This window comes from Cuculus canorus, chromosome 1, assembly GCF_017976375.1.
Source record: "Cuculus canorus isolate bCucCan1 chromosome 1, bCucCan1.pri, whole genome shotgun sequence".
In the NCBI taxonomy this organism is placed as follows: domain Eukaryota; kingdom Metazoa; phylum Chordata; class Aves; order Cuculiformes; family Cuculidae; genus Cuculus; species Cuculus canorus.
This window is the reverse complement of record NC_071401.1, coordinates 171,772,633-171,791,632: the sequence shown is the minus strand read 5'-3', so window position 1 is coordinate 171,791,632 and position 19,000 is coordinate 171,772,633. Positions and strand designations below refer to the sequence as shown.

The 19,000-nt window shown below is 41.4% G+C and overlaps 1 protein-coding gene across 6 annotated transcripts in view; it reads right to left on the bottom strand.

Annotated features, from left to right (window-relative positions):
* Nucleotides 1-220: 220 nt before the first annotated feature.
* MSRB3 (methionine sulfoxide reductase B3) overlaps nt 221-19,000 on the bottom strand; it is a 90,363-nt gene continuing 71,583 nt past the window's right edge. For 5 of the 6 annotated variants that reach the window (XM_054084019.1, XM_054084001.1, XM_054083990.1 and 2 more), the window contains 2 exons: nt 8,280-8,377; nt 222-2,934 (listed from right to left, as the gene is read on the bottom strand). In XM_054084019.1, coding sequence (XP_053939994.1) covers nt 2,770-2,934; nt 8,280-8,377 — 263 coding nt within the window. In that variant the 3' untranslated portion in view covers nt 222-2,769. Of the gene's footprint in view, nt 2,935-8,279; nt 8,378-19,000 lie in introns of all 6 variants that reach the window. The other variant, XM_009563384.2, reaches the window with a different exon arrangement.

Sequence of the window (19,000 nt, the reverse complement as noted above, 5' to 3'; positions counted from 1 at the left end):
CAGTGCTGTGCTCCCACCAGAAAACTGCTGGAGATCAAGTCCTGTCTATATAATATTCACAGTAAGTTCCTTAAGACATGCTGCAGCTAGGGGTGCAAAACCCTGCCATGAAATCAGATAAAAAAGGAAGCAGAACAGAATTATTTATAAAGAAATTTATTTTATATTTGTGTACAACAAATATATGAAAACAAATTTAATTTGCAAAATGTATATTTGATTTCTTAAAAGTATTGGACTCTCTTAAGGAAAGGTTTTAGTTATTAAAAAGGTACCGAAGGCTAAAATTATACTTGGATAATATATGTTTGTGTACTTATATATATATATAAAAAGTGTGCAATTTTATATATATATAGTATATATAAATAACATGTGTGTCTTATATGATATTTTAAGTTATGATATTTAAACATCTGAGTAACAATAGAGATATTATAAAATATAGTTTGCTATTTCTACACAGTTTGCATTCATTTTTTATAAGCATCTAGACAGTGAAAAATTTAAACATACAGGAATATTCTACTATTCTATACCTTGTGTTCAGTTCCCAAATTTCCTCTGTTCATGATTATAACCAGACTGAAAAAAAAATTTGGAGGGTTCAATACTAGCCCTTACTAGCATCTTCTAAGAGCAATAAAAGGAAATCTGTCTTACCTTGCACTGTGCTGTGGTATAGTTTGCACATAAGAGAGAACAATGCATTTCCTATGTTAAATGTTCTAACTCCCAGAGATCACATACACCTCACCATATTGACTCATTTCATTGCACTCCATATCCTGCAAAAATAAATCTCCTGTAGGACAGCATACGTTACTGCGTATTGAAATCTAAGTAATATATTTCTCTAACATAAAGCAGGAATATACTGAAATTTGATAACACTTAAATCCAATAGCAATCTGGAATTAAACCACATCTATGTACCACATTTTTATAGATGCTGCCTTTTTAATGTTTATGTCAGAAGATGTGGTAGAGAAAAGCCTACTTCTCTTAAAATAAAAGCAAGGGATAAAAGCAGTCCTTCTAGAAGAAACTGATAAAATACAATGGAACCAGGAGAAACTTGGACTGCCTTGAAACACTAAAGGTCAGCCTGCACAACCTTTCATGTAGCCAATGAGCAAGTCCTTGCATGACATCTGGGCAAATATTCTTGAGTAGGTAGGTGCTTGCTACAGTAACCCCCAAGTGTTTTAGGTCTAAATATTTATCATCCTTATTTGCATCTGTTCCATGTTAAGGTATTGTATGCTTTCTTCGTGTCTTTCTTATGTTGCTGGAAAAGAAAAAAGGCAATTCTGATCATTCCAGATGCTTTTACAGTAGCTATATTTAACCGAAGGATGTTTGTACTTCAGAGAGTATGTTTGTTATCACTGACATAAAAACCTCGATCCTGCTTCCATAAAAATCAGTGGTTGCTTTGCTCCTACTAAAAATAAAATCGGATCCAAACACATTAGTCACAAAGTTTGCTAATAAAAGTAAATACTATATTCATTAAGTCTCTCAACGCTTAAAGGCAAAGTGGTGTTAGCAAATACTGTTGTATAGTATAGCTTAAAGAACAGTATTATGCACATCTTTAGACAAACACTTATTCAACAAAATCTAAAAGCAGTCATAAGAACACATCCTATGGGATAGCAGATTTTGCTACATGAAAATTTCTAGAGGTCTGACAGGCTTTTTTCACATTAATTTCGTAAATTACTCTCTTCGCTCATGTCCTATGCCTAATTGCAGGAATTAAAGGCTGTGGCCTTGTAGGTAGTATGCATCCAAACCAGCAAATCTTTAAAACTGGACACTTCTGGAGGCTCTCCCTCTTTCTGCCACATTCATTCGTAAACTCTCTTTTAGCAGAAACCATCATGTTTCTGAATCCTTGTAGCAACTGACAAGATAAAGAGCCTAGTGTCATCCCTCATCTACTTCACTCTTCAAGTTTATCTCTGCACTTGTGCATATAATTACCCCCTGCAGATTTCAACTTTAATTCAGATTTGAGCTACAGTTACTGAATCGGGTGTCACAATCACAAAAAGACAAAGCCTCATTAGTAGTCCGCAAAAGTGAGCCTTACTAGTTAAGACCTTGACTTAAATATCAAACAAATGGAGAAAATAGATGCTGAGACATTGTTTACATCCTTTCAACCGCACCCTTGAAATTTTGGCAGTAAATTAGCCAAAGGGTGGGCTCATCCATCTCTCTCAGTTGGGAAGGAACTGCCACAAGTACAAGTTTTTGCAGGGTGCGGCTGATGCTGGGAGATGGCTGAATACATATGACCAAAGGCTGCATGCCTCGCAAGTCAGAACAGAGCAGAGAGGTGCTGGGAATTGAGGATTTTCTTATGCCCAGATGTTTCCTATAGACTGGAGATAAACACAAGTCCCATCTCCCACACAAAAAGGAATAGCGTTCAAACCTGGAGTAACACAGCACTAAGAAGAAACTAAAAACTACTGGTGCCAAAGCCTCTCGATTTAAGGATTCCTCAAAGCAATCGCAAAGACAAAAAGGAAAAGAAAACCTGTGGAGTCAGTCAACACATTTTTCAATTCAATTACATAGTAAATGCACCCGCAAACAAGGCCTCAGTTCTGAAAAGGTGAAGAAGAAGAAAGATGGTGCAAAATGCTTTCATACATTTAAACATTCTTAGGATATAAGAGAGCAGGCAACTTAGAAAACATTCCTTGTAAGCTGTGTGGGATCCACGCAGTTTTTTGCAGGCTCTGTTTTGTCCTACAGCTCCGCTTTGCCTGTTTGGGCAGGACTGGCATTACTGCTGCCTTCTCCGGCACTGTTCTTGTCTGCTGGCTTGAAAGATAATGAAGCAGAGTTTGTGCAGTACCGTTTGCCAGTTGGACGAGGTCCATCATCAAAAATATGCCCCAGGTGAGCACCACACTGAAACAAAACACAATAGAGTATCACTCTGTTTCTGCACAGCTTGATGGCATCACCACAGTGCTAAGCAACGACTAGCAGCCGTTTCCAAGGGAGCACATCAGTGCCTACATCGCCCTTCCAAGTGGGATTTACAACCTACATTTATTTGCAGGAGTGATCCAGGAAGATGATCTTCTGAGACACCATGAGTACCTGAGACTTCAAGCCTAAACTTCCTGGGTGTTTCCCATCGTGCCACTGTCTATGTTTGGTTGGGCCACTATTTTTGAGAAGCTGCCTGTTTGCTTAATGATCTCATGGCAAGAGCTCAGTTAATAACATGGTGTTGAGGGCTTCACAGCCAACTTTTCACTAACCGCTGTTAAGGACAGCTGTGCAAGAAGCCTGAGCTCTTGGCTCTCCTCTGCTATGTCTCTTGGTAAGGAAACACTAAAAACCTTGGTGATCTTGGCATGGAACCTAAAGCACTGAAGATATTCTTTGGAGTATGCCCTCCTCAGTTTTTTTCCCTTGCCATTTTCTGATCATCAAGGTCCTTCTGGGTGCACCTCTGCTCCTCAACCACTACTCATCTCACGCTACTGTCTGCAGTATATAGGTATGAGACAGAGACAGGTGACTGAAAAAGACCTGTAGTGAAGATATGTAAAATACTTCTGAATCAATGATCTCTAGCTGGGAGTAATTTTTTATAAATAGGGACGATGTTGAATTTGCTTTTCTAAGGAAGATGAAACTACAGATGGTTTGTTGACACTTTCATTCTGTATAAAGCAGCCTCAGATACTCGCAGTGGTATTCAGGGTGAACACTACTGCTCCAATCTGTAAGTAAACTAACAGTCCCTTGCATTACAGAAGAGTAAAATAGTCTGAAGAAGCTGAACCAGTTGATCCTTATTCAAAAATCAGGATTACTATCACTGCGCATTATGGTTGACAACTTATCTGGATAATAATAAGTTATTGTAATTAGTTACTTAGATTCCACAAGTTCATTTTTATAGCCTAACATGAGAAATGAAAAAATAAAACCTTGCGCTGGAGAAATACTTTTCTTGAGCAGGAAAGTCATGCTGCTTTACCAAACAGCCTTGGCCTTTCAAGTCAGTGGCTGATCTCAGTGAGAGCTGGAATGATGAAACTGAGATCACAGAGCTGCTTGTGGGCTCACAGTCAGACAGCAAAAAATAAGGACTGCAAATTATTCTTAACGTTTAATTAATTCATAAAATCCCAAATACATAGAGGCAATGCTGATTATTCCAAACTGTGAATGAGTTAGTTAAGGCATCTCTCTGCCCTGCAGTTAAAGAGTTGCTAATGTTCTCCTGCTGTTACTGCCTTTAACTCACCGAACCAGTAAGAAAGGTGTCTGCAGAAGCAGGTAAAGTCTTGGCTTGGGGTTAAACTCTCTCAACAGACTGAAAGCCTGGGAGAGGCTCTCACGCCAGCTAGGAGGGACAGAAACTCTTTCTATATAATGACAGCTAAACTATAATCCTCACAGACTCCAGAAGCAGGGCAAGCAGGAATGTGAAGCCACAGTGCTCCCACCTGTCAGTCCCACCCTCACAGCTGCATTCCAGGGCAGGCTCCCTGCTTCCAGGGAACTAGAATCATAGAATCATTAGGCTGGAAAAGACCTTTGAGAACATCGAGAACTGTACCTGTCCACTATTAAATCATATTCCTAAGCACTTCATCTAACCGCCTTTTAAACACCTCCAGGTACGGTGACTCAACCATCTCCCCGCGCAGCCTCTGCCAGTGCCTGAGAACACTTTGTGTGAAATAATTTTTCCTACTGTCCAATCTGAACCTCCCCTGACGCAGCTTGATGCCATTCCCCCTTGTCCTACCACCTGTCACATGGGAGAAGAGACCAACAACCACCTCTTTGCAACCTCCTCTTAGGTAGCTCTAGAGAGTAACAAGGTCTCCCCTCAGCCTCCTCTCCTCCAGACTAAACAACCCCCGTTCCCTCAGCCGCTCCTCATGACACTTGTTCTCCAGCCCCTTCACCAGCTTTGCTGCTCTTCTCTGGACGCACTCCAGGACCTCCATGTCTTTCTTATAGTGAGGGGCCCCAAACTGAACACAGTATTTGAGGTATGGCCTTGGCAGTGCTGAGTACAGGGGCAGAATCACTTCCCTGGTCCTGCTGGCCACACTGTTTCTGATAAAAGCCAAGATGTTTTTTTCCTAAAGCATTGCTGTCTTGCCACCCTCTCCTCCATTCTCCACAGCTTACTTTACTTCATTTTGCTTTAGACTGAAGGCCTTTTTTAAGCAGTTTGGGCAGAAAACCGGAGATGTTTCTCAGAGTGAAGTCTCTCACAATGAAGAATTTCACCTGATTATAAAGCTTTTCCATACCTCAGGAAAAATAAAGAAATAAATAAACTTAGTGTCCCAGAGAGAATATTTTTCTAAATGTACTGCATCTTAATTAAAACATCTCATCTCAACTGCGAATGTTTCAAAACCTCCTGGCTAGAAGTGTTAAACAGATCTTTTCCAGATTAACGTTTACCCAAAGATAAATCACGCGCTCTCCACTGGACAGAAACAGAACAAGAGAAACCGTAGAGAGAAGCAGTCTGCAGGAGTAATACACTCACAAACATACAGACTACGAAGACAATCTATCAAAAAGGTTTTCCTCACAAAACCTGAGAAGCTGTGCAAGAGTCCAAGGTAGTCTCATTATACCTTCTTGTGATGGCAGAATCACACCAGGATTGTATTACTGCAAAATTTGTTACCTTTTGAGATTACCCCTCACCAAAAATTTATGTGGTGATTCTCTCTGAGGAGGACTCTATAACTCATCTGCCCTGAAAAGAAATGTAATTCAATCCTTTGTATCACGGCATAAGAAACCTTGCCCTCAGCTGAGAGCACAAAGGACGAATTGATTTTACGTCTTCCCCACACATAATAGGTGCCGACCATTTTTCTAGGGTATATATACATGCCTGCAAAGCCTCCCAAAGAGAAACAATCATCTGTTGCGCCCTTGCACATAAATGCATTGGGCAGAAAGCACTGGGATGGTGAAACGGTTAAAGCATCTGAAGTATGTGTTTTGGAGCAGGAAAGGAGGGATCATTGCTAACTGTCAGTATGCTTGGATCTCCCAAGCCTCCTGGTTCTAATATGTGCTGGGAGGCATGGAAAGCAGCTTGCAGTCAGCTGCTGTAGCTGAGTCCAAGCTATCAGTGTGCAAATAGCGCTGTGTGACTATAGAATTTTATGGATTTGTACAGGTACAAATAATAGCTAGGGAGACCTCAGGGGAAGGGACTCTCGAGCAGGAAAGAGAAAAAATAAGAGAGATGCAACCAGTTTTACAGTATTCCTCAAATGTGTTTGTAATTAACTTCTACCTGTCACTAATTATTGACCTTTTAAATACATCCATGGTGATGTGTTTACAAAACACTGTAAAACTTATTTCTAGGATAATTCCATAGATGTCTTTGATTAATATTACAGCAATTTTCCCCCAGTGTTTGCTTTCTGTGATGGAGAACATTAAAAGAGATTTTTTATTCTCTCAGACAGGTGGAAGGACTTTCAAAGAAAAATCAACTACTTTTTCATCTGCAAAAGATTAGTAAGCTTTTGGGTGTGGGAGATGCTATTTCCCTCCAGTCCTACCAAGGCCTGCCATATCCATACCACTGCTTTCCAGGCTGCAGTAAAACCGCATTTTTTTCCAGCTGCATGTGTGATTCACATTCCTAGGGCTCCAAGTAGGGAAGGAAATGGTTTTGTTATGGATACACGATGCAGCAGTATTAACTGAGCTGAACGGTGGCTGCAAAGGTGCTCACCACTTCTCAAGCTATTTTTCTGCATGACTTGATCATCTGTGGGGTTATCGCCCCAGGAAGTTGGAGCAGCTGATAAAAAGTTGCCATTGGGTTATACACCAACCTTGGTTGTATTTTTTTCTTAATGCTTTAAATTCAGTTTTTGGTTTTGCTTTAATTTTATGGTGTCTGCATGTGACTGCTGCTAATACTGCTGGTCTCAGGTCTACTAACGCTGTTTCGTTTGGCAACAGGTAAATGACATTCTCAGATTCCCTGGCCTGGCCACAGACTGCCTTGGGCTTCTCTCAGGTGAAACCAGGATCTCTGGCCATCTCTTGAATGGTGTCAGCAGACACAGCCTCAGCAGGTTGGCAGCACTCTGATTCTAGCACTGTTCAGGCCTAAGCAGAGCTGAAGAGAGTAAGTTGCACTTTTGATTATGCCAGTAATCACTGGTAAAGCATGAGATTCCCAGTCTAATGTCCCATGACTACCTCACTAGGTAATTTAGAGGAATGAATGTTTCCAAGAAGTGTTAAATACATCTTTTAAAGCATATCTTCAATGTAAAAACTACAGAATTATGTAGTACACATGACATTCTAGCAGACACACTAATTTGGCCCTCTACCCAGGCTGAAGTTAATCTTCCAGAAAGCCATTCTTGCCTCCTTTCAGGATGCTTCTTAACTCACTCTGAGCATTTATATATGAGATCTAACTGACAGGTAAACATGTATATTGTCAGGGATGAAATCAGTTATACCTCCACCAATACTGTCTGGAACAAAACCAGCAAATTCTCACCGCCCAAATGAAGCTGCTGCTTCTCTCAGGAGGATTTTGAGCATGTTGAGCTACAGGATTGTAAACTGCTGTGCATGTCTACCAAACACCAATGCAGAGCTTCTCCCTTTGCTAGGTAATGATTATGCCATTCCTTTACAGAGAGGAGGGTAACACAAAGGATGAGAGAAAGCAGTACAAGACAGATAATGGAAAATTTGGGCATGTTTTGAATGACTACTGACTTCATTATTATGGCAGATGGGATTGTTTGAGGCAGCCATTAGGATCATGCTAGGAATGAGTGTTGGGAATGAGTTAGCACCACCGCACAGTAATGCACAGTGATGGAATTGGCACACAGTCACTCCACTGCTTTCAACTTCCCTCCCAACTGCTCACATGAGGAGTCAAGTCAGCCAGGCTCAGGCTCAGAAGCGCCTTTGAAGAGATCTTCTTCAGGAAGACAATTTTCGTAGACTCAGCACTGGGTCCAACCATTTACATCTGCTCTGTTAAATCTCACACAAGAAAACAATGTGCATTCCAGTGAGCCTTTAGTGCCTTCAGCTCATTCCACCCAGCTGTTTTACCTACAACCCATTGTGCTTTCTCACAATGATTACTATTTAATGGAACTGAAAGGTTTGCAAATCTTAGGGAAAGTACTGCACACTGTAATGATTTTTGCAGCCTTTGCCATCAGAATGGTCTGTGTATGCTATAAACTAACCTGACTGCATGATATTTCAATCCGATGCATCCCATAGGAGAAATCATCATTGAAAGCAATTGCATCAGGACTGATCACATCATAGAAGGAAGGCCAACCTGGAAAAGAGGAATAAGATAAGTAAGAAAAGAGGGCATCTTGGTTGCAGATGGCATCGTAAAAAGCAAGACAGAATCACACTCTGAAAAATGTTTATCTCAATCCAGAGCAGGGAAATAACTGAAATGGAGATTTTGGATCCTAAATTGCTTAGGTACTTTGGAAAATTACCCCCGCAAATACAAAGTTGTTTACAGGCAAGGACTAAGCCGCCACTAGCTGCCCGTCTTCCATCTCAACAGAGATTCCTGCACTGCACCACAAGCAATGGTAGCACTTCAACTCAGGCTCAAAGGAAGTTGCCTGGGTAAGCCAGATCCAGCCTCACCATCAGTTTAAAAAGACAGAAATTTTACCCTGAAGACAAACAGTGAGACTTTTTGGAACACAAGTGTATTTGCTTTTGCAGTGTAAATATGCTTTAAAAAAAAGAGTTGGTAAGTTACAATTTAGAGCCCCCAAACCTGCCTTAACCTTTACCTTCACCAAGCCTGGTCACATCCAGAAGGATGTGCTCAGGCCCTGAGCTGTCGCACATTAGAGGCAGTGAGATGACCACCGTTTTGTCTAATTTCAAAACAGTAATGAGTGCTTCAGATCAGCCATGGACAGGGAGAGTCATAACTATGCCTATATTAGACACTGGTAGATGGTCTGTATATGGTCTGCCTCCAGGATAAAACAACTGCACTCATTAACACATCTGTTCAACACAGCTGCTAGCTGAACACAGAGCAGAAGGACCTGACACCATGACGACGATGAGGTGTATATGTCATCTATCAGTAATGGCCACTTATCGTCAAAATCATGACTTTCCACTCTTAACTATTCCATGCCAAGCCTTCCCGTCTCCACAACACAGGTGAAAAAACAACGCAGGTCCATTTAATGTCCCAATAGATACTCATTACCCACACATGCCCATGTATAGAGAACTTCCTTCTTTCTTCTAATCTCTGTTAAGCATTCACTATTGATGATTTCATAAAGTGACTTGCAATAAGCTATTAAGAAACACTGGAGCACCTGTGAATCACTACATGCAGATGAAAAAAAGGATGTGTACATCTTTCCGTAAGTAAAATGAGTAAAATTTCCTGTACAGTAAAAGGAGATGTGGAAGCTATCGGATTTTCTGAATGTGGGTAAGGAAATTGTGTAAACTGGAAAAAAAAATTTGTATGTCTTCAGTTTTACATTAAACCATTAAATATAGACGAACACCTATTAAGATGTAAACATAACATGCATAAATTTTAAGAAAGAAACGCTCTGAAATGGATTTTGCTTCCATTTGGGAAGACACATATAGTAGCACTCCTAAGCGTGCAACCCGAAGGCATTGCAAGCCCCAAGTCCTATGCTCCCAGGTGCCTATTACCATCACAAGTGTTTCCACTCCAGAACTCAGTGCAGAAGAAAGTAGACTAATTTTTTCCCCAAGAAGTATTGCAAATGGAAGAGTTACAGACAGCAGACAGATCAAGGAGTAAGAACTCTGAAAAGGGCAAATATCCCACACAACAGGAACTCAAAACAGTGCAGCAATGACAACTGCTAAAAAAAACAATTTATAAATTCTTCCTCTCATGCAAAATATCCCTGCCATACAAATGCCTTCACAAACAGAACAGGAATAAACATATGACAAGTTTTGCAAAAGGGGTTATCCTGTTGACAGAAAAATTGATGTCTCTTAATTGGTGGTTCCTTTCCAACACCATTTGTCATCATCTTAGCTGGCCCTCTGCCTAACAGAAACCGAGGCCTTACATAGAGCTGGTCAGAATATTTTTAACGAACTCTTTTTAGTTTTTTAAGTTTAGTAATTTTGCAAAACAGGCGTATTCGTTTGCCCTTGTGTGATGGAGAGAAGTTCCAAAGAGGGAGCTGTTTGGAGTAACTGACTGTGTGACCGGCTTCGGAGGAGGAACACTTCAGAACTGCAGAAATTCTCAAAGACAACCCTGCCTCCTCCATAACAGCAGTAAGTGGGAAGCTTCAAAGGCTGCTACAGAGAGATTGAAGCAATCTGTGTCTTGCTGAGAAAATTATCTTGTGAGAAGGGTTTGGAGGAGACATGTTTATGTCAGCTTTGACATTAAAGAAAGACCATCCGTCCTCCTTTCTCCAGACTTTTCCTTTTGGTCTTCCCATTCACCACAGAAAAATTATTTGCTTTGGATGCACTCCACGCACTTCTGAAAAATGAAGTAGTCTGAAACTATATATAAACAGGCAAGCTCCTAAAGTAGTCTCTGTACCCAACTGGAGTGACTGCAGTTTTGGCTGTCAGTTTATGCTACATGTGACACATGTTCTGAAGGCTCCACCACTGACACATATGGTCCCCAATATAGGGACTAATAAACAGACTGTGTTTCCACAGCGTGGACTTCTAACTCTCAGTCACACCATCTCTTCTCGAGTAGCATGGCAGGCCAGGCAATAGCACTGCAGTGACAAACCAGTAACTCCATAGTGGCCAAACATAAACCGAGCAAATGCTGCAGCAGAAAAGGTCCCAACAAGTACTGTGAGACATGCTGTCACTCTGCTGACCTTGAGAGGAAGACAAGCGAACTGCTCATTGAGTTGATGAGCCAAACTCACCAGGAAAATCAATCCCTCTTTGCTGTCTCATTTCCTCTCTCCTAAGCTAAAGTGGAAAACCCATTTGATAGTTTGCTAAGCCTTCTCTGGCCATTTTCTCTACTTCAAAAGCTGCCAGGAACATACCGTAGAAGCAGTCTGCTTGCCTGCACATCAGGCAACTCCCACAGATAAAGAAAGCCAACAAGACCCCTGTGGAGTCTCTACATGATCCTTCTGCTTTATATGTGCTGAATGACCCAGCAAGGGCATCTACTTGGCAAACCCCAGGCTCCTTCTCCTGCTGTCTCACTGGCTGCTGCTTCGCTGCTCCTGCCTCCTCCCTGCTGTGAGGCTGCAAAATGGCACTCTACATCTCAGACCACTGTTAGCTGCACGTTAAAGCTTCACCCTGCCTTTGAAGGCTATGTGGCTGCTTGGGAAGAACCTGCTTCTGCAGGAATGCGGGGAAAGAAGACCATCTTGGATCTCTTCTGCTTCTGCTGAGCTCAGAGAGTGAAGCTTGTAACCCTTACACTGCAGAGACAGAGCACTGGAGTAGACCCTTTGCGAACCCTACTGCCAAGATTCAACCCACCGTGGGTGAGGGCTTCCTGTCAGATGTAGCTCACTACAGCTGATGGGCAGCAGGAGTGGGGCCGCTGACTTTTGAAGGATGGTAAAACATAACAGCAAGGAATAAACGTCTGCTGGAGGAAAGGGGCAGAGGCTAATTGCAGGAGACAAGATGGGGGTGGGGAGGACCTCCCAGCTAAGTGAACAAACGACATTTGCACTTGTGCGTGTGCATGTGTGTGTGAACAGCAGCTATGACTTGTGAATACATTTATCCTTAAACGTAAAGTTAAGTTTGAGGGAGAGTATGACACAGTAACAGTCACCAATTTTTATCATGTTCTAGACATTTAAAATGGGCTCATTCTTATTTTCACAGTCACTTTGCATCACACAGGCAATATGAAAGGGCTTTAAAATAAGAGTCTGTTGTCTGTGCTTACTCTGATGGGAGTCAGGCTGCTATATCCTAAGGGCTAGTTTCTGGTACATTAATAAGCCAGCCACAGAGATGAATAGTTTTTAAGATATATAGCAAGAATCCTTTCTTGGATCTAAAATACACTAAATAAAGCAATGACACTTTCCTCTGTCAAGTACTTAAGTGAAAGCCATGTGTAAACTGAACATTACAGACAGATCTTTTCCGCTCCATCTTGCATGAGTAATAGAAACGATCTTATGCTGCTGGGTGTCACACATACTGAGTCATGTCCCATTTTCCCTCATTCTGCGACATCCCCCAAATATTTTGTGAAAGCAGAACAGCATTTCCAAAATTAACCCCACACCCCCTCACCAAACCCAAATCTTTCTTTTTTCACAATGGTCTCTATTCTGGCAAAGAGGAGACACTGATGCATGCCTCTTTCTTTGTCAAAGAATGCTTTTTTCAGAGCGGAGATGACCTGGTCCTGTCCTGGGCAGCAACAGTGGGAGGAAGAGAAATGCTGGATTTGGTAACCTATGCTTGATGCTGCTCTTGCAGCCCTGCATGATGCGTTTCAAATCATTCAAAAGAGGCATCTCTCTCACTTTCAGACCTCCTGTTTGGGGTACCTGACTGAGTCCTTACTACTAACAAGCCACCTCAGGCAAGCACATATACACGCAGCTGGCACAAGGTGGGTATCACGACAACACAGACAGCGAGTACGCAGCAGTCCCAGACAGCTGACAAATTCAACAGTTTGTCTCTTTCTTAAACTGAGATGCCAGAGTAGATGTAATGCCTGAGTAAGGCAGCAACAGCAAACAGTGTGCCTGCAGTCCAGCCCTCTTTGTGCATTGTGGTAGAGACACGAAAGCCCAACAGGAGCAGATTGTTTCTTTCACATTAACTCAGGGGGTTATGAAGTACCTTGTCTTGTGGGCTACTCCAGGACTCTTTCCTGGGGCAACGCTGACCTCATGAAAAAAAAACAAAACCCAAAACATTTTGTTCCCATAAACTTTTGGAAAGCAGTCTAGCTGTTGATTGATTGATCAGTTTTAGAAGCATCTCAAACCTCCTTCCAGTTTTGCAAGTTTGCACACATTTTGTTGTAGTTAGATCTTCAACTTCCTAACAAATGGATGCAAGCACTTAGGCATCTAACCGTTAAAATATGAGTCTATAATTATTTGCAGAAGCAAAACGGCAGGCTGCTTTTGAAAATCAGCCCTGCTAGGCTATTTTTTCCCCCCTCTTCTGAACTAATTTGCCTTTTGACATTTTTTTTGAACAGCATAACTGCAATCCCAAAGCATCGAATGCTCTGACATTATTCCCATTTCATACACCTGCCAACTGGAGACCTCCACAGTTTTTCAATAACTGTGATGTCTGTAGTTATGTTTTTCATTTTAGATCCCAAAGAGATTAAGTTCAACCTGCGTTTTATCATTCTTTGCTGTAATTATTCCAAGCATTTACTTCAGTGAGTTATTTACAGATGGAGAAATAGGGGGAGATGGAAGATGTTAGAACTACCAAATGGCACCAGATGGAAAAGAGGACCTTGACCTGAAAAATACCTTGTTTCTCTGATGTGCTGTATTTTTAGAATTCTGATTCTCTTTTAACCTAATGCGGATTAATGAAAACCCAAAGGCTTTTTAAGGTAGAGTCTCATCATTTATCTTCACTGAGAAATGTCTGTGTAAAAACATAAAGCGTATAGGATTAAAAAAAAGGTAATAAAGCTTCTGCTTTGAAACTGCTGTAAAGCTGAAGGGCCTCCACTTTTTTCTTTCTCACAGGTTTATTGAAACAGAATCTGAAAGACGCAGGAATCCACAGCTGTAACTTCTCACACAGAAGTTTAACGTAGAACTACAAAGTGATATTGCTATTATGTAGAATGCCTGTGCAGATATAGAGCTTTTTTTTGGCTAACATCCTGGGGAAAATTTTTATAATATCTTCATGATGATAAATGAACAATAAATATTCTTACTTACAAATATTCTACCATTAGGTAATATTACTTTCAGTGGAGATTCATCAGAATTATCCAAACATTGCTAGAAACAGAATCGGGCACAGAAACATTCTTATTGACCAGTAAATAACTTTACATTAGGTATGTATTCCACTGGAAAGAAAACAGTTGGTGCTTTCCAGCACCAACCAGATAAGAAGGACAACATGGTACTGTTTTTCAGCAGAACATGCTGAGCACTAGAGTGGCAGCTAGGTTGGCGTGGAGGAGACAAAGACAAAATGAAGCTTAATTTTGGAAGGAAAAGTAAAGAGGGCTTATCTCTAACATGGCACCTGTCTTTAACAGCAAGGTCTGGCTACTGAGGCAGGCCAATACCACTCTGACAGAACAGCGTAGGAAGGGAATTTTATGAAACAACAGAATTTCTAATAGCTTTACAAGACAATCGTCATCTGTTTTTTTCTTTTTTTCTCTCACTTGGGAAATACAAATCTGAAAGCCATAAATAAAGGTAGTATTTGTTTTCTTCCACTCCAGCACACGGAGCATCAAAACAACTTACTATGAAACCACATATGCAGTACAGATTTATTCCTTTGTTAGTGGGAGCAGGTTATATTTGTTTAATACGATTGTTAAGGGAGATCTGAAACTTCACATCTACAATTTCTTTTGACATCTGAATTTTTCAGAACAAGACTACCCTTGACATCTCTTGAGCAATGAAAGTATGGGGTGTGCACTCTTCAGCAATTAATAACTATATCACAATACCACTACTGCCCTAGCTGCTTCCTTAGTCCTTTCACTGTGCTTTAAAATACAGCTAAATACAAGCCAGCTGTTTTAGAGCCTTCCTCTGAAACACTCTCAATATTTTCAATGTCTGGGCTGCTGCTAAAATCAACAGGTATGCAGGAGCTGGGATCTTCCTCAAGTCTTCTTAGAAAGATTGAGTTACTAATGGTTTCTTTCTTGGTTCAGGTTCAACAAAACTACTGAACCTAACTCACTTCCTCCCAAAGGATGGGTTTCTGCCCTCATCTGAACAGTGTCTCTTGTTACTTTAAATCACGGTTAATGTTTTTAAAAAATATATCTTACACATAAGTCAGCTGTAGATCTTCAGCATCAAAGGAACCAAACAGAATCATGTGAAGCAGTGTAACCTTGAGCTATAATTTTAAAATGCCATGAAGAAATATCTCAAATAGTTTTTAGAATTTACTGTTGACCTAGTAACCTCAGTCCAAAGCATTCAGCTTTGAATAAATGTTTTTGTTTTCCTTCCAAAAACAGTATTGGTAAAACAAATGTATATATTGCAAAATATCCAGCAATCCGTATACCTATGAGTTATCTGTGCAGTTCACTAAAATAATTGAAGCTTTCATATAGGATGAGTAAATCAGGATAGCAGTAGAGTTGGCAGGCCTTACAGTGGAAGTGATTTGACAAAACTGGAATCCCAATGCAGTGTGTTCAATGAGAAAGTAAAGAAAAAAAAAGAGCAAACACAACCTTGTAATAATCAGCATCTGGCACTGAAGTGAACAGCAGTCACAGATGAAGTACATATCTGAAAAATTTGTCAAGGGGTGTTTCAAGTAATGAACTTCCACAATTTGTTTGTTGCAATATCTGCCTGTAGTATTGTTATGCATGTCTGGGAAGCAATGTTTCTAAAGAGCAGTCCAAACGCAGTTACACACTAAAATTGAAACTACGAAGGTGGAATTCTGACAGAATTAGTTTTACTCAAAAAAGCCCCGAGCATATATTGCCTTCCTTTTGCAGCTATATTCCTTCTACTGAGCAACATGCCTCCAGCACTGAGTACTCCAGCAGACAAGCACCTTCCTCATTACAGCTGGACAAACAGGCTCCCATTGCAGTTGTAAAGTTCTGAAACAAGGGAAAGAGTTATTACACTGATTAAAACAAAATAAAAGACAAAGGCCTCCTTTCTTCTGTTTACTTTAGATATTGAATGAGATGTCTTGGTGAGGGAAATTGGTCACAAATAACTAAGAGAGGGCATAATTTTCTTGTTCATCAAGTAAAGCTTTTGTCAAGATTTGGGCCAAACTGGGTCAGTTAGCAGATGGCAACGTCTGCCCAAGGTTGACAGAATAGAGCACTGAGCAGCGGGGTGAAGACAGAGCCACAAACCACTCTAAGGGCCATTTGGTCACAGGACAAGACTGCAGGAAGCTGAGGTACGGCTCCTTCTGATGCCACCACAAAGCAGTGGAGAGCAAACCTCTCTTCTTTGTCTAATATTACAGTTTATGCACTAAGCTAGTCCTTAAAACAGATACATTTCCAGGTGAGAATTTTCATCCCACTGCAGGAAAATCTCATCATAAGCTACAGGCTTGTCAAGGAACCTTCCCTGCAAGGAACCTTGCCATGAAGCTCTCCTTCACCTGGGAAGTGCAGAAGCTACTCATTGTGACTTCATGTAAAGACTTCTGAGGTACTTTTGCCACCTTGGACCTGGTACTTGGGGTAGCTTTACATTGCCCTGTGCCTAAGACTTTGTCTCTACAAGACACGGTTGAATGCTGCACTGTCATGCGCAAAAGGATGCAACAGCTACAGGCACCGCAGAAAATTCTAAAAGCAGAAAAAAGGAATGATTTGTGGAGTTAGATTGTTTGGAGTTAATGTTGGGTTAGGGGGGAGGTTTAAATCTTTTTAACAACCTCTTATGCAAACAAAAGGAGGTAGGTAATAACACTGACTAGAAAATAAAGACCTTTCTTCACAGAAAAGCCTGACAAAAACAATATACATGTGCACACACACTCCCACACACTTCTTTACTTTAAGTTTTCTGTGGAAAACTTGAGCTGTACTTTGAGAACTTCTGAAAACTGAAACTATTGAAATGGAAAAGTTCGTATTTGAGATTATAATGTTCACCTTCTGTTTTGCTTTCTGTTACAGTTTCTAAAGCAAAGCGTGCCCTTTCTGCTGAACCCCATATTTTCTTTCAAGAAAGATTTCAAAGGAAAACTTTTCACAGACATGCTATGGAGCTGGTGACACAGTCTGAGGAAAGAAACAGCAAACTGCTTAAAAACAATCTCATGAGGAACTGTTCTCCTTTAATGCTCTGCTGGGGGAAGCCCAGCTTGCCTCTGGAATCACCCAAACCATGAGCAAGCTCTCATATGGCTGCTGTGCAGATTGGCTCAGCACAGGGCTCTTATTTGCTCAGATGCCTGCACTACTCCTTACATGATCGTGTCTTGGATTTCTTCTTTTTCTTCTGGTTTAGCCCTCTATTATATTTTTTACTCGCATAAATAATTTAAATAAAACAAACGTACTGTACACAAACTGCTCAAGGCACACAAGTCATTTTCCACCTAAGCTAAGAGCATTTGTAACTAGGCACAGTACAAATGGTCACAGCGGAAGACAATTATACTCACTAGATGTTTTTGCAGACAAATAATATTCGTTTATAAACACCTAACTCACTTTAGGGTCTTGTTTTCTCTGACGCTATCATAGGTAAAGAAATATGTAAAGCAGAGTATTTGGCTTGGAAAAGAAACCTGATGAAATAAGAAAGAGTAGGAATGTGAGAAGACAGACAGAGACAGCACGAAGGAAATGGGCCAATGTGTTGGAGAACGCTGGATGCCAGGAGTGGGCATGCAGTCCTCTAACAGATGCATTCAGTATCTCAAGCAGAACACTCTATACTTGTGGGGTTCTGTCCTCGTCACACAGTGCCTCCCACAGTACTAGACCAGCTGTAGCTGCAGTTCACATCCTCAGCAATGGACACTTTTTGGATACTCTCTTCTGTAACACTGTGGGCTGCTCTGTGTTTGTGTTTCCTTGGGCCTTCGGGAATGCCAGCTGCTCGAACCCTTTGAACACCAAAACTGGGCATCTCCCAAATGAAAACTGATAAGGAGAAGAGAAGTGGCAAGAAGGCCAAGAGCATCCTAGCTTGAATCAGATATGGTTGGCCAGCAGCACTAGGGAAGCGATCGTCCCCCTGTACTTAGCACTGGTGAGGCTGCATCTAGAAAACTGTGACCAGCTTGGGGTCCTGTAGTACATGGAGGTTGTTGAGGTACTGGAGTGTGTCCAGCAGAGGGCAATGGAGCTGGTGAAGGGTCTGGAGCAAAAGTCCTATGAGAAGTTTCTGAGGGAACTGGGGTTGTTCAGTTTGGAGAAAAGGAGGCTGAGGGGAGCCCTTATCACTGTTTCCAACTGCCTGAAAGGAGATTGTAGCGACGTGGGTGCTGGTCTCTTTTTCCAAGCAACAAGGCTGACTGTTGGGGTTGTTCAGCCTGGAGAAGAGAAGGCTCCCAGGAGACCTTATAGCAACCTTCCAGTCCCTGAAGGGGGCCTACAAGAAAGCTGGGGAGGGTTTTTTTTAAAGGCATATAGTGATAGGACTAGGGTTATAAATTGGAGAGAGGCAGATTTAGACTAGACATAAGGAGGAATTTCTTCACAATGAGGGTGATGAGACACTGGCACAGGTTGCCCAGGGAAGCCGTGAATGCCCCATCCCTGGAACTGTTCAAGGCCAGGTTGGATGGGGCTTTGAGCAGCCTGATATAGTGGGAGGCACCCCTGCCCATGTCAGGGTGGGTGGAATTAGATGATCTTTAAAGTCCCTTCCAACTCAAACCATTTTATGATTCTAGGATTCTATCACAACTGATAACATGAGAGAAATGGCCTCAAGTTGCATCAAGGGAGGTTTAGATCAGATATAAGGAAAAATGTCTTTACTGAAACAGTGGTCAGGCATTAGAACAGGCTGCCCATGGAACTGGCAAAGTCTCCATCCCTGAAGGTTTGCAAAAAGCGTGTGGACGCAACATTTCGGGACATGGTTTCGTAGGCATGTTGGGCTGACAGTTGGACTCAATGATCCTTAGAGGTCTTTTACAACCTTAATGATTCCACGATTCCAAGAGAATGGGACATGTAATGTCCCCACTGTTCCCCCTCTCCGCTGCTTCTGGAAGGGCTATGTGTGATGAG